The 25,447-nt window shown below is 37.7% G+C and overlaps 1 protein-coding gene across 3 annotated transcripts in view; it reads right to left on the bottom strand.

The window, feature by feature from the left end:
- Positions 1-931: 931 nt before the first annotated feature.
- Positions 932-25,447, bottom strand: part of MAEL (maelstrom spermatogenic transposon silencer) — a gene marked incomplete at both ends in the record, with an annotated part of 51,663 nt that continues 27,147 nt past the window's right edge. For all 3 annotated transcript variants that reach the window (XM_082674097.1, XM_082674098.1, XM_082674099.1), the window contains 4 exons: positions 932-1,119; positions 1,654-1,729; positions 4,696-4,828; positions 5,586-5,648. In XM_082674097.1, the coding sequence (XP_082530223.1) occupies positions 932-1,119; positions 1,654-1,729; positions 4,696-4,828; positions 5,586-5,648 (460 nt within the window). The remainder of the gene's footprint in view (positions 1,120-1,653; positions 1,730-4,695; positions 4,829-5,585; positions 5,649-25,447) is intronic.

Below are 25,447 nucleotides of genomic sequence, written 5' to 3'. Positions count from 1 at the left end.
ACAAGATGATACGTGTGTGTGTATGTGTATATATACATCCACAAAGTAGGTACTCAGTAGTTAGTAAAGGAGAATATGGGTATTAAGATAAACCAAAGTCCTAGACAGACACCAAGTGATTCCCTAGGGTTTTGAGCCAAACAGACCTAAATTAGAATGCGATCTCTGCTACTGCCATGTATGGTCTTACTGTGGTTCCAAGTAAAAAGGGTTAATACATCTCTTCTCCTACTCCAAGGCTATATAACAGCCTGAGTAGCGAACATGAGCCAGTTTAAGTCAGTCACAAACAGGGCACATACTTGACTTCATATACATCTACTTAGTATATGCAAAGAGATTTGTGGTCAAGTGGACCTGGAATCTGGTCACTATCTAGCCATGTTATTTGGGGAAAATTACATAATCTCTTTTTGGCTTCTTATCCTTCAAATGACTTTTGCCAAAGTCAGCATATTTCAAAGACTAAGTAGCAAAACTTTATTTTTGTTAAAGGCTGATTTTCTTAGGTATTTGCAATGAAAACAGCTGCAGGTCTCAAGGGTACAGTTCCACATTTCCGTAATGGAAAGAAATAGATAAAAACTATTTTAAAACCTTTCATAACAGATACTTAATACTTTTATTGTAGAGAGAAGATACCAAAATATAATATTCCCAAAAGCACAACTCTGTAAAAGCTAGGACTCAAAACTTTAATGGCATTCCCATAATACAGTCAGAAAGTAGAACAAGCCCTCAAGAAAAAAGCAAAAATGCCAAGATCTTCTCCAACCACAATTATTTTTAATCTATGAAACAGAATTTCCTTACAAATTAAGTAGTTCTTATAGTAGTGACATTTATTGTTGATGTGATCTGTTTAATATGACTGTAGTCAGAACGGAAGTCGGGTCCGTTGTTCTTCCAGAAATTGAAAAAAGTATCATCATTAAGATAAGGAAGAGAAAGATTTGGATCCATCTTTTTGGGACATGTAAGGTGAGAGTGAAGTCTCACAGTTGCAGAATTTGTGGATATTGCTGGAGGAATTGGAGATGCTCTCTAGTAAGCGGGTAATCCCTCTTCCCCGAACACTGCTGTTTTGGCCAGATGTTTTCACCCCAGATGGGGAGTCACCTAGAAACAAGACACCTAGTCACAAGAAAAGAAATACAGCAGTTTTATAGTCTTACAGATCCCTCAATTGACTCAACCTACTGCAGGCCTTTTCACTAAGCCATGATTAAATGGATCGTCAATAGGGGAGATAGTTCTTAGTGTAAAGGCAAAAAGGCTGAACAAGAATATTCTTTTTAAGTCCTGGAAACCTTAATTGAAGTTCTTCAGGGACCATGTGAAATTTCATGTCACTGGCTCTTTTAAACTTTCCCATTTCCCCAAAAGACACCCTCATATCAAAACTATAAAACTACAGCTGCTACAAAAGTAACAGGTTTTATTTTAAATGCCCTGAACAAAATTCTGAATAAATTAAATTTTATCAAAGTGATACAAAAATCTACATATCCAAATTAAGTGCTTATGCCAAGTAAAACTCCCAATTCAACAAGATTCTTATACCCTAAAGCCAACTTAGATCATCTGTTTTCAGGATCATAAAAAGACCCTAAACTCTTTGAGGTGCCTTCTTATTAAATATAAGATGCTTACCAGTGGGTGTGTTTGATCTCTGTTCCTGATTAGAAGAGCTGAAAGGAGAGAATCCTGGACTCTGAACCCTTAGCTTCTATAAGTAACAACAACAAAAAAAAAAACGGGAAAACATGTTTATTTATTATCGGATCATCTACTTCAAATTACTCTTTAAATACAAACTAACACCCACTTTTCCAATGTCTGATCAACTTTTGAAGAGTACTGCTGTGAAGGGGAGCAGAGGGCAATCTTTGAGGGGGAAATTACAGGGTCAGGAAAGGGTTTTTTTTTTTTTAAATATGAGATTATAGCAGGTTTCCTGATAAGAATGACTCAGAACAGAGAGAAACCCTGATGAAATTATTAGAGCCATGTCCTTACGTAGGTAAGAGAATGAGAATAGAGAAATAAAAGGATTGGTCTTAGATAGAAACACAGACAATTCATGCATTTGAGTATATGGTAGATGCAATGGTAGGAATATATGGAAAACCTCGATTGCTTCTATTTTCTCAGAGAAGGAGGGGTACGAGCACCAGCTAGAACAAGGATGAAGGAAGAGGTAATGGAAGTTTGAAGTGAGAGAAGATGAGAAATAACTGTCTAAGAGAGTGGGAGATTAATCAAACTAGAGAAATGGACAACTGCCAGGCAAGGTTAAGGGCTCACTTGAGGTTGGTGGTGATGACCACACCAGTCAGTATGGTAGTTTCTTTTCAGCCTCAGTTAGCTTCAAATATATAACAGAGTAGGTGAAGAGTTGATTTAATGAGGGTTAGTGTTTGTCAACCAACTATGATGAAGAATGAAGGGCCAGTGGAGTTCGTAGTGCAAGTGAGTGAAAATAATGGAGCAAGAAATCTAAGCTGGGAAGGAAGGAGGTGAAGGGCAAGGTGGGGAGAGGAGACACAAGGCTGAAGCACCTGTCCATGTGTGAATGGTACCCCTGGAGTTGTGCCATGCAGTGACCCTGCAAAGGAGGGCAGAACAGTGGAGGCATACAATGAATTGAAGGTCCCAGGAGAGATCAAAGAACTGTTGGCACTGATGTACCAGAGAAAGACAGTGGTAGTCAGAGAGGATGCTTGAAATTGAGATTATGGGGAGATGCCATTGGGGCCTAGAATATGATCACGGGAGTGGATACTTGATGTATGGCAGGGGCCAGGATCACTGGAGAAGGGCAAATCAAGGAACTGAAATGTCAGGCAGCTGGAAGGATCATCTATAGGGAAACTGAAATCAAGAATTCTGCCAGGAATACTGTTTGATCTCCTGGCTCAGTGTTGCTCTAAGAATGAGGATGACCAACTCAGGGGCCTATTGGCTCCAAGAAGGGGTTATCAGGTACTACAGCCTGAATGGCATGTGATTCAAAGCCTAGGGATTTTAGGGAGAAGGCAGAAAGAAGTCTAGAGGCCACAAAGTTAAACAAGGACAACTACTTCAAATCTAAGCCCGTGATAAATGAGAGAAAAAAAAAGTGTCGCTAACAGGGAAGCAGTATCTTTAGAGGACAGCCAAGTTTTAGTTACAGCCAAGGAGGAAAACAGACCTTCCCAAGAGGAGGTTGAAGGCAAATAACTGAGATTGAGAAGACCCACAGTTTTTCAGGAGTTGGGGAAGGATGAAAAACAGAATCAGCCTAACAAGATGAGTGTGGGAGATGAGCAAGGATCTAGGTATCCTGAGCTTCCATAGTGACTGATGTGAACAATGAAAAGAGGGGTAATGAGACAAAATCTGGTAGTCTCAACACAGATGGTGATGATGGGGATAAGGCAGTGTTTCTCATCCTGGGTACTACTGACATTTTAGGCTAAATGATACTTTGCTCAGGAGGCTGTCCGTACATAGTCAGGTGTTTAGCAGACTTACTGGTATCTAAGTTACCCGCTGTATGCCAGTAGCACCCCCTCCCCAGCTGTGACAACCAAAAATGTATCCAAGTGTTGCCAAATGTCCCCTGAAGGACACGAAATAGGTCCTAGTGGAGAACCACTGGGTTAAGGGTTAACAGCAGACAGGAGAGGGAAGAGTCTTGCCCAGAGATTATATGGAGAGCTCTCTTTTTTATTTTTAAAATTATCATGGAGTAAGACAGACTTCTTTGGTGTGTACATTTCTACGAGTTTTAACAAATGAAGAGATTCGTGAAACCACCATTGCAATCAGGATACAGAACCATTCTATCACCTCAAAAATTTCCTATCCCTTTACAGTCGTACCCCCTGGGAACCACTGATACGTTCTTCATCATTATCATTTGTATTTAACAATGTCATATAAACGGAATCATACATTACGTAACCTTTTGAGACTGCTGCTTTTGCTAAGTGTAAGTAATGCCTTTGAGATTGATCCTAATAGTTGTTTTATCAATAGTTCATTCCACTTTGGGGTTCCCTTTTCACTATTTTATTAACTATTTTATTAACTATTTAAAAATAGAACATAGTAGATAATAAATGTTACTAAGTCAGAGGTCTTAGTACTTTCATATACTGCTGCATTTAATCCTACAACGACTACTAGCCCTTATTATTATTCTTGTTCTACAGATACGGAATCAGCACAGAAAGTTCAAATAACTTGCAGAGAGTCACACAGCCTATGTGTAGCAGAGCCTGAAGTGAAATTTAGGAATTCTAACTTGAAAGAGCCCATACTCTTAATTGCTATGCTCTTGGTAGTGTAGAGAGGCCTACTAGTAAGTAAATACCAAGGAGGGAAGAGGAGTGGTAGGGAAATTAGATAGCCTCTAATCAAATCCTGAATGAGGTCTTATATTTAAAATATCTACTTCAAAAATGTGTATCACATAATTTTTGGAATAATTGTTTGGATGTGTTTCGTATAAACACTAATGCTAATTTTAATTTTCTTTGTTAAGTACAGTAGGAAAATATACAAGGAAGAAAAAGGATTTTTTGTAAGATCCAACTGGATTAAAAACTGACATTCCATGAAGGATCAAAAAAAATTTTTAACAGAAGAGAGAACCAAACAAAGGCCTGATCTTGAGAGACGAGCAGCCCCGAAAAGTGAGCTCCTTACCTGGTAACGCCCTGCATCCAATACAACCATTTTTGGTGTCACACTATTGCTGGCCTCATAATCTTGAAGTGGTACATGAGCCTCTGTGAGCTGGATTCCAAAGAGAGTGGCCAGAGAATTACTGATGCAGTATCTTTAAAAAGGAATTTAAAATGTTTATTATCAGAATCTTATCTAATTCATTCTAAAAGCATTCACATTTTTAAAATTTCTGACAAAGCATGTGAGATATTGTTGTAAATTGGGAAAAAAGAAATTTAGAGATTTGGAGAAAAAATGGGAATAGGTAGCAGTACATATCATAAAACTGGTCATTACTGGTAAGCAATACTTTGATTACCAAATAAAATTTCAAATCCATTATAAGTGAATGGGAATGAGGGGGAAGAGCACCAGAATTCTCAAATATTTAAGGCAGGGAGAGGCAACAACAGCAACAGGGCGAAAACTTAGAAACACTTATTCATCCTCAGAACCAACTATCATCAGCTGTGTAAAGGGATTACCAGAGCTTCCACAGAGCTGAGGCTGCAGGTACTTTCCCTACAAAATGAGGAGAAAAGGGTCTATATGTTTTCAGCACCTTCACAAGGAAGTGCTGTTCTTAATGACAGTAGGGAACTTCACTTTCCTACAGGAATCCTAGAAGAAAAAAATTTCAATAAGTGCTTCTGAAGGCTCAAATTGCTCAGGTGGTAACCACCAGACAAGTAGTGACATGGGCAGAAGAATACAAGTAACATGACTAAAAACACCTTTGTTTTAAAAGACAGTTGTGGAAATAGAGGTAAACAGTGATGCACCCTGAATGCCAAAGCAACAACAAGCAAAGTTGCAAAGAATTCAGTGCAGAATAGAGCATTAGGAAGAAACTCCTTTCTCCAACTTACGCAATTTTCTTGCAAACAGCTAAAGCACAGAGGACAATATCATTTTCTTCATGCCACTTGCACCTGTACAGAAAAAAAAAGACTTTAATATCATCTAACTGAAGCAGCACTGCTTATGGGTTTTTATGTGCCAAATTTCTACCTTAGTGTCAGTTTCTTAAATGATTTCAACTATTACTCAAAGATTAAGGTCTCTAATTTAACATATAAAAAGTAGACTTTTTTTAAAAACAAGTTTTTAATGTTACCTCCTCTGATGCAAATTCATGACGCATTGCAAACATGCAGCTATAACAGATTTTACCTTGAAAATCTATATATGTATTTATATATATATATAGAAAATCTATATATAGAGTGTAGTTAACATATACTCATTAAATACACATTTACTGACGACATACTACTTACCAGGCATTGTCCTAGACACTAGAGATACAGTACAGAATGAAACACAAACTCTTATGCACACAAAACTTACTTTTTAATGGGGAAGTCAGATCAAAAGATATGTAGGTATAATAATATAGTAAGTTAGATGAGTTCTAAGGAGAAAAACAAGAAAAAGACATGAAATGCAAGATAAGGGTGACATTTTAGATAAGGTAGGCAGGAAAGGTGTCACTGAGGAGTGGATGTTGGAGTGAAGACCTCAAGAGGGGATGTTGGAGAGGAAATGACCAACAACATACTTTCATGACGAGAGCCACTATAAACCTGTATATCTTTCCCCTGAGTGCGTAAGTTATTTGAGACTCAACAGTACTACCTGCATAATAGAAACCTTCTCTGAACTTAGCAAAAATCTTCACTTAGAAATTATAAACACGCTAAACAATAAGTGTAAAAAGTCCATTATCTGCACTTGTTATTTAACTGAATGGAAGGCTATCTAAAAATAAGATTAAGAATTCCCCACTGCTTTTACAAAAAGTGATTCAATAAATATGATTCATAAAACTAACTCTAAAATGAAGGCTTAAGTTAAAACTAAATCTAAATCAAGGCACCAGTCCCTCCCACTGGGAGGCCTGCACAAGCCTCTTAGACCAGCCTCACCCACCAGGGGGCAGACACTAGAAGCAAGAGGAACTACAATCCTACAGCCTGTGGGACTACAAACACAGAAAGTTACACAAAATGAGATGTCAAAGAAATATGTTCCAGAGGAAGGAACAAGATAAAACCCCAGAACAACTACTAAATGAAGTAGAAATAGGCAGTCTACCTGAAAAAGAATTCAGAATAATGATAGTAAAGACAGTCCAAGATCTCAGAAAAAAAATGGAGGCACAGACCAAGAAGATACAAGAAATGTTTTAACAAAGAGCTAGAAGATAAACAGAGCTGAACAATAACTGAAATGAAAAATACACTAGATGAAATAAATAGCAGAATAAATGAAGTAGAATGGTAAGTGAGCAGGAAGACAGAATGGTGGAAATAACTGCTGTGGAACAGGATAAAGAATAAAAAGAAATGAGGACAGTTTAAGAGACCTCTGGGACAACATTAAATGCACCAACGTTTACATTATAGGAGTCCAGAATGAGAAAAAATTTGAAGAGATAATAATTGAAAACTTCCCTAACATGGGAAAGGAAACAGTCACCTAGTCCAGGAAGTGCAGAGAGTCCCAGGCAGGATAAACCCAAGGAGGAGCATGCTGAGACACATAGTAATTGAACTGACAAAAATTAAAGACAAAAAGAAAATATTAAAAGAAACAAGGAGACAAAAAAACAAACAACCCAATCAAAAAATGGGCAGAAGACCTAAAGAGACATTTCTCCAAAGAAGAAATACAGATGGCCAGTAGGTACATGAAAAGATGCTCAACACTACAAATCAGAGAAATGCAAATATAAAAACTACAACGAGGTACCACCTCATGCCACTCAGAACGGCCACCATTAAAATGTCTACAAACAGTTAAATGCTGGAGATGGTGTGGAGAAAAGGGAACGTTCCTACAGTTGGTGGTAATGTAAGTTGGTGTAGCCACGGTGGAAAACAGTATAGGATATTCCTCACAAAACTAAAAATAGAATTACCATATGATCCAGCAATCTGACTCCTGGGCATATATCCAGACAAAATTACAATTCAAAAAGATACATGTACCCCTATGTTAATAGCAGCACTATTCACAACAGCCAAGACATGGAAACAACCTAAACGTCCATCAACAGATGAATGGATAAGAAAGATATGGTACATAAATACAATGGAATACTACTCAGCAATAAAAAAGAACGAAATAATGTCATTTGCAGCAACATGGATGGACCTAGAGGTTATCATACTAAGTGAAGTAAGTCAGAAAGATAAAGACAAATACTATATAATATCCCTTATAGGTAGAATCTAAAATATGACACAAATGAACCTATCTATGAAACAGAAAAAAACACCAGGGACATAGAGAATAGACTGGTGGTTGCCAAGGGGGAGGAGGGTTGTAGAAAGTAGGAGTGGGAGTTTGGGGTTAGCAGATGCAAACTGGTGTATACACAGAATGGATAAACAACAAGGTCCTACTGGATAGCACAGGGAACTATATTCAACATCCTGTGATAAACCATAATGGAAAAGAATGCGAAAAAGAAGGGGTGTGTGTGTGTGTGTGTGTGTGTGTGAAGCTCAGTCACTGCTGCACAGCAGTAATTGATACAACATTGTAATTCAACTTTACTTCAATGAAAAATAAATTACAGTGCTTAAAAAAAAAAAGCAACAAGGGCAAAGCAACAAATAACATACAAGAGAATCCCCATAAGGTTATCAACTGATTTTTCAGCAGAACTCTGCAGGTCAGAAGGGAGTGGCACGATATATTTAAAGTGATGAAAGGGAAAAGCCTGCAACCAAGAATACTCTACCCAGCAAGGCTCTCATTCAGATTTGATGGCAAAATCAAAAGCTTTACAGATAAGCAAAAGCTAATAAGAGAATTCAGCACTACCAAACTAGCTTTACAAATAAATGCTAAAGGAACTTCTCTAGGCAGAAAAGAAAAGACCACAACTGGAAACAAGAAAAGTACAAATGGGAAAGCTCACCAGTAAAGGTAAACAAACATACAGTAAAGGTAGGAAATCATTCACACACAAATATGATATCAAAACCAGCAACTGGGAGAAGAGTACAAATGTAGGATATTGAAAATGCATTTGAAATAAGGGACGAGCAACTTAAAACAATTGTGTATATATATACATACTACTATTTCAAAACCTCACAGTAACCACAAACCAAAAGTCTACGATATACACACAAAAGAGAAAAAGGAATCCAAACATAACACTAAAGATAGTCATCAAATCACAAGAGAAGAAAAAGAGGAAGGAAGAAAAAAGACCTACAAACACAAATCCAAAACAACTAACAAAATGGCAACAAAAACATATCAGTTATTATGTTAAATATAAATGGATTAAATGCTCCAACCAAAAGACAGACTGGATGAATGGATATAAAAACAAGACCTATATATATGCTGTCTACAAGAGACCCACTTCAGATCTAGGGACACATACAGACTGAAAGTGAGAGGATGGGAAAAGGTATCCCATGCAAATGGAAATCAAAAGAAATCTGGGTTAGCAATACTCGTATCAGACAAAATAGACTTTAAAGACTGTTACAACAGACAAAGGAGGACACTACATGATGATCAAAGGATCAATCCAAGAAGATTTAACAACTGTAAAAATATACGTAGCCAACATAGGAGAACCCTGATGTAGCAGCCATAAAAGATGAAATTGACAGTAACACAGTTAACAGTGGGGGATTTTAACACCTCACTTACATCAATGGACGGATCATCCAGACAGAAAAATCAATAACAAAAGACAGGCCTTAAATGTCACATTAGGCCAAATGAATTTAACTGATATTTATAGAGCATTCCATCCAAAAGCAGCAGAACACACATTCTTCTCAAGTGCACATGGAACATTCTCCAGGACAGATCACATGCTGGGCCACAAAGCAAGCTTGGGTAAAGTTAAGAAAACTGAAATCATATCAAGCATCTTTTCCGACCACAACACGAGGAGATTAGAAATCAACTATAAGAAAAAAACCTGTAAAACAACAAAAACACACAGAGGCTAAACAATATGCTACTGAACAACCCATGGATCACTGAAGAAATCAAAGAAGAAATCAAAAAATACCTACAAATGAAAACAAAAACAGGATGATCAAAAACCTATGGGACACCGCAAAAGCAGTTCTAAGAGGGAAGTTTATAGCAATACAATCTTACCTCACGAAACAAGAGAAATCTCAAATAAGCAACCTTATCTTACACCTAAAGCAACTAGAGAAAGGAGAACAAACAAAAGCCAAAGTTAGTAGAAGGAAAGAAATCATAAAGATCAGAGCAGAAATAAATGAAATAGAGACCAAAAAAAAAAAAAAAAAACCCAGGAAAGATCAATGAAACTAAAAGTTGGGTCTTTGAAAAGATAAACAGAATTGATAAGTCTTTAGCTAGACTCAAAAAGAAAAAAAGGGAGAGGGCTCAAATCAATAAAATTAGAAATGAAAAAGGAAAAGTTATGGTGGACACCACAGAAATACAAAGGATCATAAGAGACTACTACAAGCAACAGTATGCCAATAAAATGGACAACCGAGAAGAAATGGACAAATTCTTAAGCAAGATATAACCTTCCAAGACTAACTAGAATAGAAAATACAAACAGACCAATCACAAGCACTGAAATTGAAACTGATTTAAAAACTGCCAACAAACAAAAGTCCAGGACCAGATGGCTTCACAGGTGAATTCTATCTAACATTTAGAGAAGAGTTAACACCTATCCTTCTGAAACTGTTCCAAAAAATGGCAGAAGAAGGAACACTCCTAAACTCATTCTATGAGGCCACCATCACCCTTATACCAAAACCAGACAAAGATACCACAAAAAAAGAAAATTACAGGCCAATATCACTGATGAACATAGATGCAAAAATCCTCAACAAAATACTAGCAAACTGAATCCAACAATACATTAAAGGGATCATACACCATGATCAAGTGAGGTTTATCTCAGGGGCACAAAGATTCTTCAATATCCACAAATCAGTAAGTGTGATACACCACATTAACAAACTGAAGAAAAAACATATGATTATCTCAATAGATGCAGAAAAAGCTTTTGACAAAATTCAACACCCATTTATGATAAAAACTTTCTAGAAAGTGGGCATAGAGGGAACATACCTCAACATAATAAAGGCCATATATGACAAACTCAGAGCTAACATCATTCTCAATGGTGACAAACTGAAAGCATTCCCTCTAAGATCAGAAACAGGACAAGGCTGTCCACTGTCTCCACTTTTATTCATCATAGATTTGGAAGTCCTAACCACAGCAGAAAAGAAATAAAAGGAATCTAAAAATGGATTAATTATAAAATTAATACACAGAAATCTGTTGCACTTCTATATACAAACAATCAAAAATCAGAAAGAGAAATTAAGGATACAATCCCATTTTCCATCACATCAAAAAAGAATAAAATATCTAGGAATAAATCTACCTAAGGAGGCAAAAGACCTGTGCTCTGAAAACTGTACGACACTGATGAAAGAAATCGAAGATGACATGAACAGATGGAAAGATATACCATGTTCTTGGATTGGAAGAATCAATATTGTCAAAATGACTACATTACACAAGGTAGTCTACAGATTCAATGCAATCCCTATCAAATTACTAATGGCAGATCTAGAACAAAAGATTTAAAATTTGTACAGAAACACAAAAGACCCTGAATAGCCAAAGCAATCTTGAGAAATGAAACGGAGCTGGAGGAATCAGGCTCCCTGACCTCAGACTATACTACAAAGCTATAGTCATCAAAACACTGCTGGCAAAAAGACAGACTTATAGATCAATGGAACAGGATAGAAAGCTCAGAAATAAACCCACACACCTATGATCTATTAACCTACGACAAAGAAAGCAAGAACATATAATGGAGAAAAGACAGTCTCTTCAATAAGTGGTGCTGGGAAAACTGGACAACTACATGTAAAGGAATGAAATTAGAACATTCTCTCTAACACCATACACAAAAATAAACTCAAAATGGATTAAAGACCTCAACGTAAGACTGTATACTATAAAAGTCTTAAGAGGAAAACATAGGCAGAACACTTTGACATAAGTTGCAGCAATATTTTTTTGGATCCATCTCCTAGAGTAATGAAAATAGAAACAAAATAAACAAATGGGACCTAATTAAACTTAAAAGGTTTTGCACAGCAAAGGAAACCATAAACAAAACAAAAAGACAACCCACAGCATGGGAGAAAATATTTGAAAATGAAGTGATCAACAAGGGATTAATCTCCAAAACATACAAACAGCTCATGCAGCTCTGTCAAAAAAGCAAACAACCCAATCAAAAAATGGACAGAAGATCTAAAGAGACATTTCTCTAAAGAAGACATAGAGATGGCCAAAAAGCACATGAAAAGATGCTCACCACCACTAATTATTAGAGAAATACAAATCAAAACTATGAGGTATCACCTCACCCTGGTCAGAATGGTCATCAACAGAAAGTTAACAAACAATAAATGCTGGAGAGGGTGTGGAGAAAAGGGAACTCTCCTACACTGTTGGTGGGAATGTAAATTGGTACAACCACTATGGAGAAGAATATGGAGGTTCCTTAAAAAACTAAAATTAGAGCTCTCATATGATCCAGCAATCCCACTCCTGGGCATATATCCAGAGAAAACCATATTTCGAGAAGATACATGCACCCTAATGTTCACTGCAGCACTACTTCCAATACCCAAGACATGGAAGCCATCTAAATATCCACTGACAGAGGAATGGATAAAGAGAATGTGATACATATATAGAATGGAATATTAGCCATAAAGAATGAATCAATGCCATTTGCAGCCACATGGATGGACCGAGAGATTATCATACTAAGTAAATAAGCCCAGCAGAAAGACAAAAATCATATGATATTGCTTATATGTGGAATCTAAAAAAATTGATACAAATGAATTTATTTACAAAACAGAAACAGACTCACAGACTTAGAAAACCAACTTATGGTTACCAAAGGGCAGAGGTGGCGGGGGGGATAAATTAGGAGGCTGGGATTAACATATATACACTACTACATGTAAAATATATAATCAACGAGGACACACCGTATAACACAGGGAACTCTATTCAGTACTCTGTAATAACCTATATGGGAAATAGAATCTGAAAAAGAATAGAGGCTTCCGGGAAGACGGCAGAAGAGTAAGACGTGGAGACCACCTTCCTCCCCACAGATACACCAGAAATACATCTACACGTGGAACAACTCCTACAGACCACCTACTGAACGCTGGCAGAAGACCTCAGACCTCCCAAAAGGCAAGAAACGCCCCACGTACCTGGACAGGGCAAAAGTAAAAAGAATAAACATAGACAAAAGGATAGGGACGGGACCTGCACCAGTGGGAGGGAGCTGTGAAGGAGGAAAGAGGATCAGGGCCGACCGGCACTCACCAGCCCAAGAGGCTTGTCTGCTCACCCGCCGGGGTGGGCGGGGCCTGGAGTTGAGGCTCGGGCTTCGGTCGGAGCATCAGAGGACTGGGCCTGGCAGCATGAACACAGCCTGCAGGGGGTTAGTGCGCCACGGCTAGCTGGGAGGGAGTCCGGGAAAAAGTCTGGACCTGCCGAAGACGCAAGAGACGTTTTCTTCCCTCTTTGTTTCCTGGTGCGCGAGGAGAGGGGATTAAGAGCGCTGCTTAAAGGAGCTCCAGAGATGGGCGCAAGCCGCAGCTAAACGCACGGACCACAGAGACGGGCACGAGATGCTAAGGCTGCTGCTGCCGCCACCAAGAAGCCTGTGTGCGAGCACAGATCACTATCCACACCCCCCTTCCAGGGAGCCTGTGCAGCTCGCCACTGCCAGGGTCCCGGGATCCAGGGACAACTCCCCCAGGAGAACGCATGGCGCACGTCAGGCTAGTGCAACATCACGCCGGCTTCTACCACCGCAGGCTTGCCCCGCACTGCGTGTCCCTCCCTCCCCCGGGCCTGAGTGAGCCAGAGCCCCCGAATTAGCGGCTCCTTTAAACCCGTCCTGTCTGAGCAAAGAACAGACACACTCCGGCGACCTACACGCAGAGGCGGGGCCAAATCCAAAGCTGAACCCCTGGGAGCTGTGAGAACAGAGAAAGGGAAATCTCTCCCAGCAGCCTCAGAAGCAGCAGATTAAAGCTCCACAATCAACTTGACGTACCCTGCATCTGTGGAATACCTGAATAGACAACGAATCATCCCAAATTGAGGAGCCGGGTGGAAAAAAGGCCCTTGGTGCTGCAGCCAGGAGTCAGTGCTGTGCCTCTGAGGTGGGAGAGCCAACTTCAGGACACTGGTCCACAAGAGAGCTCCCAGCACCACATAATACCAAAAGGGCGAAAATCTCCCAGAGATCCCCATCTCAATGACCAGCAAGCTACAGTGCTGGACATCCTATGCCAAACAACTAGGAAGACAGGAACGCAACCCCACCCATTAGCAAAAAGGCTGCCTAAAATCATAAGTCCACAGACACCCCAAAACACACCACCAGACGTGGACCTGCCCACCAGAAAGACAAGATCCAGCCTCATCCACCAGAACACAGGCACTAGTCCCCTCCACCAGGAAGCCTACACAACCCACTGAACCAACCTTAGCCACTGGGGACAGACACCAAAAACAACGGGAACTATGAACCTGCAGCCTGCAAAAAGGAGACCCCAAACACAGTAAGATAAGCAAAATGAGAAAACAGAAAAACACACAGCAGATGAAGGAGCAAGATAAAAACCCAACAGACCTAACGAAGAAGAAATAGGCAGTCTACCTGAAAAAGAATTTAGAATGATAATAAAGATGATCCAAAATCTTGGAGATAGAATAGACAAAATGCAAAAAACATTTAACAAGGACCTAGAAGAACTAAAGATGAAACAAACAACAATGAACAACACAATAAGTGAAATGAAAAATACTCTAGATGGGATCAATAGCAGAATAACTGAGGCAGAAAAACGAATAAGTGACCTGGAAGATAAAATAGTGGAAATAACTACTGCACAGCAGAATAAAGAAAAAAGAATGAAAAGAACTGAGGACAGTCTCAGAGACCTCTGGGACAACGTTAAACGCACCAACGTTCGAATGATAGGGGTTCCAGAAGAAGAAGAGAAAAAGAAAGGGACTGAGAAAATATTTGAAGAGATTATAGTTGAAAACTTCCCTAATATGGGAAAGGAAATCGTTAATCAAGTCCAGGAAGCACAGAGAGTCCCATACAGGATAAATCCAAGGAGAAATACACCAAGACACATATTAATCAAATTGTCAAAAATTAAATACACAGAAAGGATATTAAAAGCAGCAAGGGAAAAACAACAAACAACACACAAGGGAATCCCCATAAGGTTAACAGCTGATCTTTCAGCAGAAACTCTGCAAGCCAGAAGGGACTGGCAGGACATATTGAAAGTGATGAAGGAGAAAAACCTGCAACCAAGATTACTCTACCCAGCAAGGATCTCATTCAGATTTGATGGAGAAATTAAAACCTTTACAGACAAGCAAAAGCTGAGAGAGTTCAGCACCACCAAACCAGCTTTACAACAACTGCTAAAGGAACTTCTCTAGGTAAGAAACACAAGAGAAGGAAAAGACTTACAATAACGAACCCAAAACAATTAAGAAAATGGGAATAGGAACATACATATAGATAATTACCTTAAATATAAATGGACTAAATGCTCCCACCAAAAGACACAGATTGGCTGAATGGATACAAAAACAAGACCCATATATTTGCTGTCTACAAGAGACCCACTTCAGACCTAGAGACACATACAGACTGAAAGTAAGGGGACGGAAAAAGATATTCCAAGCAAATGGAAACCAAAAGAAAGCTGCAGTAGCAATTCTCATAAAAGACAAAATAGACTTTAAAATAAAGACTATTAGAAGAGATAAAGAAGGACACTACATAATGATCAAAGGATCGATCCAAGAAGAAGATATAACACTTGTAAATATTTATGCACCCAACACAGGAGCACCTCAATACATAAGGCAAATACTAACAGCCATAAAAGGGGAAATGGACAGTAACACATTCATAGTAGGGGACTTTAACACCCCACTTTCACCAATGGACAGACCATCCAAAATGAAAATAAATAAGGAAACACAAGCTTTAAATGATACATTAAACAAGATGGACTTAATTGATATTTATAGGACACTCCATCCAAAAACAACAAAATACACATTTTTCTCAAGTGCTCATAGAACATTCTCCAGGATAGATCATATCTTGGGTCACAAATCAAGCCTTGGTAAATTTAAGAAAATTGAAATTGTATCAAGTATCTTTTCTGACCACAACGCTATGAGACTAGATATCAATTACAGGAAAAGATCTGTAAAAAATACAAATGTATGGAGGCTGAACAATACACTACTTAATAATGAAGTAATCACTGAAGAAATCAAAGAGGAAATCAAAAAATACCTGGAAACAAATAACAATGGAGAGACGACAACCCAAAACCTGTGGGATGCAGCAAAAGCAGTTCTAAGAGGGAAGTTTATAGAAATACAATCCTACCTTAAGAAACAGAAAATATCTCGAATAAACCACATAACCTTGCACCTAAAGCAATTACAGAAGGAAGAACCCCTTCTGCAAAAAACCCCAAAGTTAACAGAAGGAAAGAAATCATTATAATCAGATCAGAAATAAATGAAAAAGAAATGAAGGGAACGATAGCAAAGATCAATAAAACTAAAAGCTAGTTCTTTGAGAAGATAAACAAAATAGATAAACCATTAGCCAGACTCATCAAGAAAAAAAAGGGAGAAGACTCAAATCAATAGAATTAGAAATGAAAAAAGGGAAGTAACAACTGACACTGCAGAAAAACAAAAGATAATGAGAGATTACTATAAGCAACTTTATGCCAATAAAATGGACAACCTGGAAGAAATGGACAAATTCTTAGAAAGGTATTACCTTCCAAGACTGAATAAGAAAGAAACAGAAACTATGAACAGACCAATCACAAGCGCTGAAATTGAAACTGTGATTAAAAAGCTTCCAACAAACAAAAGCCCAGGACCAGATGGCTTCACAGGCGAATTCTATCAAACATTTAGAGAAGAGATAACACCTATCCTTCTCAAACACTTCCAAAATATAGCAGAGGGAGGAACACTACCAAATTCATTCTATGAGGCCACCATCACCTTGATACCAAAAACAGACAAGGATGACACAAACAAAGAAAACTACAGGCCAATAGCACTGATGAATATAGAGGCAAAAACCCTCAACAAAATGCTAGCAAACAGAATCCAACAGCACATTACAAGGATCGTACACCATGATCAAGTGAGGTTTCTTCCAGGAATGCAAGGATTCTTCAATATACGCAGAAGAATTAATGTGATAAACCATACTAACAAACTGAAGGAGAAAAACCATATGATCATCTCAATAGATGTAGAGAAAGCTTTCGACCAAATTCAACACCCATTTATGATAAAAACCCTGCAGAAAGTAGGCATAGAGGGAACTTTCCTCAACATTATAAAGGCCATATATGACAAACCCACAGCCAACATCGTCCTCAATGGTGAAAAACTGAAAGCATTTCCACCACGATCAGGAACAAGACAAGGCTGCCCACTCTCACCACTCTTATTCAACACAGTTTTGGAAGTTTTAGCCACAGCAATCAGAGAAGAAAAGGAAATAAAAGGAATCCAAATCGGAAAAGAAGAAAGTAAAGCTGTCACTGTTTGCAGATGACATGATACTATACATAGAGAATCCTGAAGATGCTACCAGAAAACTACTAGAGCTAATCAATGAATCTGGTAAAGTAGAAGGATACAAAATTAATGCACAGAAATCTCTGGCATTCCTATACACTAATGATGAAAAATCTGAACGTGAAATCAAGAAAACACTCCCATTTACCATGGCAACAAAAAGAATAAACCTACCTAAGGAGACAGAAGACCTGTATGCAGAAAATTATAAGACACTGATGAAAGAAATTAAAGATGATACAAATAGATGGAGAGATATACCATGCTTTTGGATTGGAAGAATCAACATTGTGAAAATGACTCTACTACCAAAAGCAATCTACAGATTCAATGCAATCCCTATCAAACTACCATTGGTATTTTTCACAGAACTAGAGCGAAAAATTTCACAATTTATATGGAAACACAAAAGACCCCGAATAGCCAAAGCAATCTTGAGAACGAAAAACGGAGCTGGAGGAATCAGGCTCCCTGACTTCAGACTATACTACAAAGCTACAGTAATCAAGAGAGTACGCTACTGGCACAAAAGCAGAAACATAGATCAATGGAACAGGACAGAAAGCCCAGAGATAAACCCACGCACATACAGTCACCTCATCTTTGATAAAGGAGGCAGGAATGTACAGTGGAGAAAGGACAGCCTCTTCAATAAGTGGTGCTGGGAAAACTGGACAGGTCCGTGTAAAAGTATGAGATTAGATCACTCCCTAACACCATACACAAAAATAAGCTCCAAATGGATTCAAGACCTAAATGTAAGGCCAGAAACTATCAAAGTCTTAGAGGAAAACATAGGCAGAACACTCTATGACATAAATCACAGCAAGATCCTTTGTGCCCCACCTCCTAGAGAAATGGAAATAAAAACAAAAATAAACAAATGGGACCTAATGAAACTTCAAAGCTTTTGCACAGCAAAGGAAGCCATCAACAAGACCAAAAGACAACCCTCAGAATGGGAGAAAATATTTGCAAATGAAGCAACTGACAAAGGATTAATCTCCAGAATTTACAAGCAGGTCATGCAGCTCAATAACAAAAAAACAAACAACCCAATCCAAAAATGGGCAGAAGACCTAAATAGACATTTCTCCAAAGAAGATATACAGACTGCCAACAAACACATGAAAGAACGCTCAACATCATTAATCATTAGGGAAATGCAAATCAAAACTACAATGAGATATCACCTCACACCAGTCAGAATGCCCATCATCAAAAAATCTAGAAACAATAAATCCTGGAGAGGGTGTGGAGAAAAGGGAACACTCCTGCACTGCTGGTGGGAATGTGAATTGGTACAGCCACTATGGAGAACAGTATGGAGGTTCCTTAAAAAACTGCAAATAGAACTACCATATGACCTAGCAATCCCACTACTGGGCATATACCCTGAGAAAACCATAATTCAAAAAGGGTCATGTACCAAAATGTTCATTGCAGCTCTATTTACAATAGCCAGGACGTGGAAGCAACCTGAGTGTCCATCAACAGATGAGTGGATAAAGAAGACAGGGCACATATATACAATGGAGTATTATTCAGCCATAAAAAGAAATGAAATTGGGCTATTTGTAATGAGGTGGATAGACCTAGAGTCTGTCATACAGAGTGAAGTAAGTCAGAAAGAGAAAAACAAATACCGTATGCTATCACATATATATGGAATTTAAGGAAAAAAATGTCATGAAGAACCTAGGGGTAAGACAGGAATAAAGACACAGACCTACTGGAGAACGGACTTGAGGATATGGGGAGGGGGAAGGGTGAGCTGTGAGAAAGCGAGAGAGAGGCATGGACATATATACACTACCAAACGTAAGGTAGATAGCTAGTGGGAAGCAGCCGCATAGCACTGGGGGATCAGCTTGGTGCTTTGTGACCGCCTGGAGGGGTGGCATAGGGAGGGGGGTTGGGAGGGAGACGTAAGAGGGAAGAGATATGGGAACATATATATATGTATAACTGGTTCACTTTATTATAAAGCAGAAAATAACACACCACTGTAAAGCAATTATACTCCAATAAAGATGTTAAAAAAAACAGATATATGTATATGTATACCTGAATCACTTTGCTGTACATCTGAAACTAACTTAACATTTTAAGTCAACTGCACTCCAATAAGAAAACAAAAAAACTAAGTCCTTACATGCCCATGTGGAATCAAGTAATTTTAAATTTCCAGTTAGTTTTGCTCCTTGTTCAGAACTTAATCTCCAGAGTACCTACTTCATATACACATGTTCCATTGGAGTTCATATTTTAATTGAAAGCAGTTAAAAAACTAAGAATGTACCACAGTATTAAAACAAACTACAACAACAACAACAAACCCATTAAAGTCTGACTCCAGGGAAAAACGTCTCCAAATCTAGTTATACTATTAAAAATGACATTATTTGGATGTGTTTTTATTTATACTTATTGGTCCTCTTCCTCCAAATCATCCCAAAATATGAGTGAATTTTCTAGCAAAGGAAGATTCATATTCTAAAAATCTAACGATTATCAGAACAGCTATGTACACTGTTACGCTATTAATATTCATTATGCAGCCTGAAATATAGCTTCAATTTGAATGATTTCCAACGTTTCTTTTATGAAATTCCACTCCGAAGTAGTGACATAAGGTTGTAAGTGAATATGTCTGCTAAGTTCGCAATTTACTCCCAAAGTTTCACCACCACCTCATTCACTAAAATAATGTGCAGCATAAAGGCCTTTTTTACACCCTTTTCCTCTTGATTTCCAAAGGTCTCAGCGATCTCTTTTCCTCTTATTTCACGGTTAAGTTTCTCCTTTTCAAGGATAACCCTGCCTTTCCCTTTCTCAGGAACCACTGTCATCCGACAGTTACAGATGCTCTTTGCTCTCGTCAAACTGACTCACTGTTTTTTTCTTAAACGGTCTCTATGTTTTCATTCCCGAGTCACTGTTTTGCCCATTTTCTTCTCTTGGAAAGGTCCTTCCTTCAACCCAAATCTCTGCTCACAGGGACAGAGGAGATGCTCAATAAATATTCGTTGATTAAATAAAAGCTGCCTTGTTTCAGTCAGCAGGTCACAGTGAATTAATCCAAGGACAATTATGACAGGAAGCAACAAGGAGAATGGGGTATCTATAAAGGTTATATACTCTAGCCTTCAAAGTAACATGATAGTCATTAACAGCCTGCTTATTTAAGATTCTGATACTTTTTGTGTAACTGTATTCTATTTCACCAATATAAAACCCACCCATTTCTCCTAGAGCTAGACAACATTTATCAAATATTTATTACAAACTTTAATGTCCTTTAAGTAGAAGTTTAAGAGCAGTGTTTGAAAAGAGTCCTATCTGCTTATATTAACTAACAGATTCTAACAATAGTTCCTATTGTCTGCTACAACCAAAACTCCCTTGTAAAATACTATATATTGGAATCTTACAATATTATGAAGCTCAGGAAAAGGCAGACCCATTCTTTCCAAAGCAGTTATTATTAAAGTTCTTAAGTACTATGTAACAGGTTCTATCTTTAATAAAATCCCATGGCACAGACCTCCAAAAATGTCTTACACCAAAGCTACTCTATTTTTTTTGTTTTTTTGGCAGTACGTGGGCCTCTCACTGTTGTGGTGTCTCCTGTTGCGGAGCGCAGGCTCAGTGGCCACGGCTCACGGGCCCAACTGCTCTGCGGCCCAGACCAGGGCACGAACCCATGTCCCCTGCATCGGCAGGTGGACTCTCAACCACTGCGCCACCAGGGAAGGCCCTGCTACTCTACTCTTGTTGCAGCCTGTAGGTACTCTGAGACTCAACACCATTTCTTCTATTCTAAAACATGATTTTTTCACATTTTAACTGAATGCATTTATTGGACTGCATCATACAATTTAAGGTATTCTACAACTGCTATTGCCTAAACATGTACAAATTTATTATTTTTTAAAGCAGTGGTATGTAGTATTTTATTTTTATTTTTGTTTTTACTGCAGTATAGCTGATTTACAATATTATGTTAGTTTCAGGTATACAGCTTAGTGATTATTTTTGCAGATTATATTCCATTACAGGTTATTACTAGATAATGGTATAATTCCCTGTGCTATACAGTATATCCTTGTTGTTCACCTATTGCATAAATATTAGTTTGTATCTGTTAATCCCATATCCCTAATTTGTCCCTCCCTCCACCCTCGTCCTTTTGGTAACCACTAGTTTGTTTCTATATCTGTTAATCTGTTTCTGTTCTGCATATATCTTTGAGTATTATTCTGGATAACCAAACAACTGTAATCCTTCAACATTTTAGTCAATAAACCATTGAGAAAGTATTGGTTTGTCTCTGAAACCTTCTACTGGTATCATCTGATAAGATCAAGAAAGAACCAGCATCAAAACTTGCAGAAAAGGTGTCTGTGAGTGGCTCGGGAGAAAATCCAGAGACAAGAGTACAATTCCATTTTAAGAAATGCCACATCACCACCCTGGATGGCACAGAGACAACAATGTATGAAAACATGGACAGTGAATGATTCTGAATGTGAAATTTTAGGAATACTTTAGCCAGTAGCTAAGGCAATGGTACATAAATCCAAATATCCTAACACATCATCCATAAACTTTTAAGCCTAACAAGATTAAGCAAAACAAAGTATATACCTGCAGCATAACTAAGAGAAGCATAACTACAAGACTCAATTACCAAAAGAAAATCCTTACTTTCCAATGGAGTCATTTCTCAAGTTCACACCCAAGCCTCTATATAGCTTTATAGAGAGGGTGAAGCCCAGAAAACATGGGGGAAGAGAGAGAAGGGAAATTGAGAGCCCAAGATTAAATTACAACCATTCCCACAATGAGACGGTTGATAAATATTCAGAATCCTGGTAGATCAGAGCACTGGCTACAGGAAACTGACTTAAAAGTGCCTGAAGACTCTAGAAGGCAGCCTGGAAGGCATTGTTTCTGGGCAGCAGAGGGCAAGAGGAAGGGAAGGAGTCCTTTAGAGACTGTGTGAAGGGGGAAAAAAAGCACAGAGGGGGAAACTAAGGATTCTCCAGGACAAAGAAAGCAGGAAAAAAATGGAAAGACCCACAACGACACTGCCACCACCCTGAAAGCATTCTAAGAAACCATACTTTGCTACACTGACAGAAGAGGAAGCACTTGAACTACAAATCTCAAACCAATGCAAAGGAACAGAAAGCCACTGCAAGAGGTAAACAGAAAATGGGAATCACTATAGTTGATAACTCTCCCCATCCCCGACCCCTCAAAAAACCATGAAGGAGACGAAAACTATAAAACAACACTATAACGTAACATAACATTCTACATTGTTATTAATATATGACTTAAATATCCTTAAACAAAAATTTTGAAGATACAAAAACATGGCCTGAATAAGAAACTTCAAAACTAAGAACAGAAAGAAGAGTTGACAAAACTCAGGAAATAAAAATCATATAGGAAAAGAACTGAATTACAAACTGCCTAAGGAAGAACAGATTCAAATGAGATGTTAATAAGGGAAACTGAAGAAAACAGAAAACTACCATGAGAATAAGAGACTAAAGAAAGAAGAAATAAGGGTCAGAAAAACCTTTATGAAAAACCTTTACCTAATGAAAGGTAAAGAAGACCAATCATACCTAATTGGACATCCTTAAGAAAAATTAAATGGAATAGAATATTAAACTACAATCTAAGAAAAATCTCCAGAAATTAGACCTGATTCTGCATACTAAAAGGGCCTGCCAAACACTTGGGAAGACTGACCTGCAGTAATATACTCAGAGAAACATTCCAGTAAAACTATTAGACTTTAAAGATGAAAAACCATTCTTAAGGTCTCCAGGCAAAAAGAGCAAAATAACTTAAAAGATCAAGAGAATTAAATGAACAAACTTCTAAGAAGCAACATAAAGCAATACAACAATGCAGCTGTACTTTCTAGAAACTCAAGGAAATAAAATGTAAACCAACAGAAAAAATTTTAAACATGCAAGAACAGAGTTACTGCCATTCCCAAGAGCCCTTGATCAATCTACTAGATCAAGATTCAGCAAACTTTTTCTGTAAAGGTATCAAATAACACAGCCACTTATAGCTATAGGAGATATAATGAGACATACACGGAAACAGTAGTATAGTAATGAGACTTCACAGCACTCTCAATATAACACAGATCAAGTAGACAAAATATAAAGAGATAAGGCAACTTAAACATAATAATGTAGAGCTTATGGATACTTGTCAAATGTTGCACCCAGATAAACACATATTCTTGTCACATACCCACAGAACATTCACAAAAATTGATTATATATTTAGTTACCAAAAAACTGCAAAACACTAGTAACTTCCATAAGGTAGAAATATTACAAACAATACTTTGATCACAATGCAAAGACGCTAGAATTTACTAACAAAAACCAAAAAAGCTTTCCATCTGGACATTTAAAAGCCTCATATTAACTCCCGGGTTAAAGAGAGCTGAAACTACAGAATTTTTTTAAAAAATGACAAAATACTACGTCAACAACTTATGGGATGCACTGCAAGACATGTTTAAGAGAAAATTAACTCTACTAAACACTTACCAATTTAAAGAAAACCCCAAATTAACTAAATAACGAGCCCAAAAATCTAAAAAAAAAGAACCACAAAGTACCAAGAATATAAAAGCAGAAATGAATGAGGAAGAGAACAGAAAATTAGCAGATCTAATAAACTGTTGTTTTGAAAAAAACAGACAATGCACTACGCTAGCATGATTTAGGGGAAAAAGGTAGAAGCACAAATATATAAGAAACAATGAGATAAATAGTGAAACAAGGAATTTTAAAAATTATAAAACACTAGTTTGCAGACTTAATCTTAAACAAATTTGGAAATGTATATAAAATGCATAATTTCCTAAGGAATTACAGATTACCAAAATTGATCCCATTAAAGTCAGAAAGCCTAATCAAATCAATTTTCATAGAAGAAACAGACAAATTTTTGTGGGAACTGCCCCACAAAAATTCACCAGTCCCAGACAGGCACAATCTGTGTGAGAAAGATTTTAAAACAGACTTGAAAGACCCAAAAGTAGATCTGAACAATGGAAAGACACCTCTTGCCTTTGAACAGAATTCAACATTATATAAAGGTTTCAGTTTTCCAAGTTAATTTATAAAGTTAATGCAATCCAAGGAACTTTATGGAGCTAGACTGAAGAGTGATACTTCTGAATATACTTTGTTTCAACTATGCTAATACATTCCACATTCAAAATATAATAAAACCAACAAATATGGGCAAAACCAAAAATGGAATAAAACAAGCAAACAGACTTAACTATATTTCAAATGAATAATTTAACCACACTGAAGGAGAAAAAAAGAACCAACTCCAATAACTTCTGAACAAAGTATTTTGACTACCTTCAGACTAAAACAACTGAAAGAAGATTCTAAACTGTTAATATGCCTTTTTTAAAAATAGTGGTTATCACTTAATTCTAAAACAACTTAATGCATTCTAGGACTGGACAAACAAAAATGTTGAGCACCAGGTTTTTCCACTCAGAAGGGCAATACAAAAATGGAAAACTGGAAAATTCTATGGTTTTATATTGGAATTGTAGGTTCAGCATGAACTCATGGTGAGATAAAGACAGGGAGAGAGAGAGGAAGGAGCAAGCAGGTGAGCCTAGCTGCATAAATATGTTTATGAAAGGTATGTATACACATATATTTACTGGCTCTTTCCACTAAGGGGAACTAGAATCAATGACAGTCTAATAGGAATGAACACCCAGCACCCAGATTCTATCTCCTAAATGCACACTCTTCCACTAAAAGGAATCAAGGCTCCTTGGAGAAATGGCTAATCCAAAGCTGAAGCAGGGAAAAGTACAAGATGAACCTGAAATATATGGAGCTGGAAAGCAAAGAAGCACTCAAAGAATGAGGCAGCAATGTAAACA

The sequence above is a fragment of the Grampus griseus genome (assembly GCF_964374135.1).
Source record: "Grampus griseus genome assembly, chromosome: 1".
Taxonomy (NCBI): domain Eukaryota; kingdom Metazoa; phylum Chordata; class Mammalia; order Artiodactyla; family Delphinidae; genus Grampus; species Grampus griseus.
Note: the sequence above shows the minus strand (reverse complement) of the source record. Positions and strands in the feature narration are given on the sequence as shown.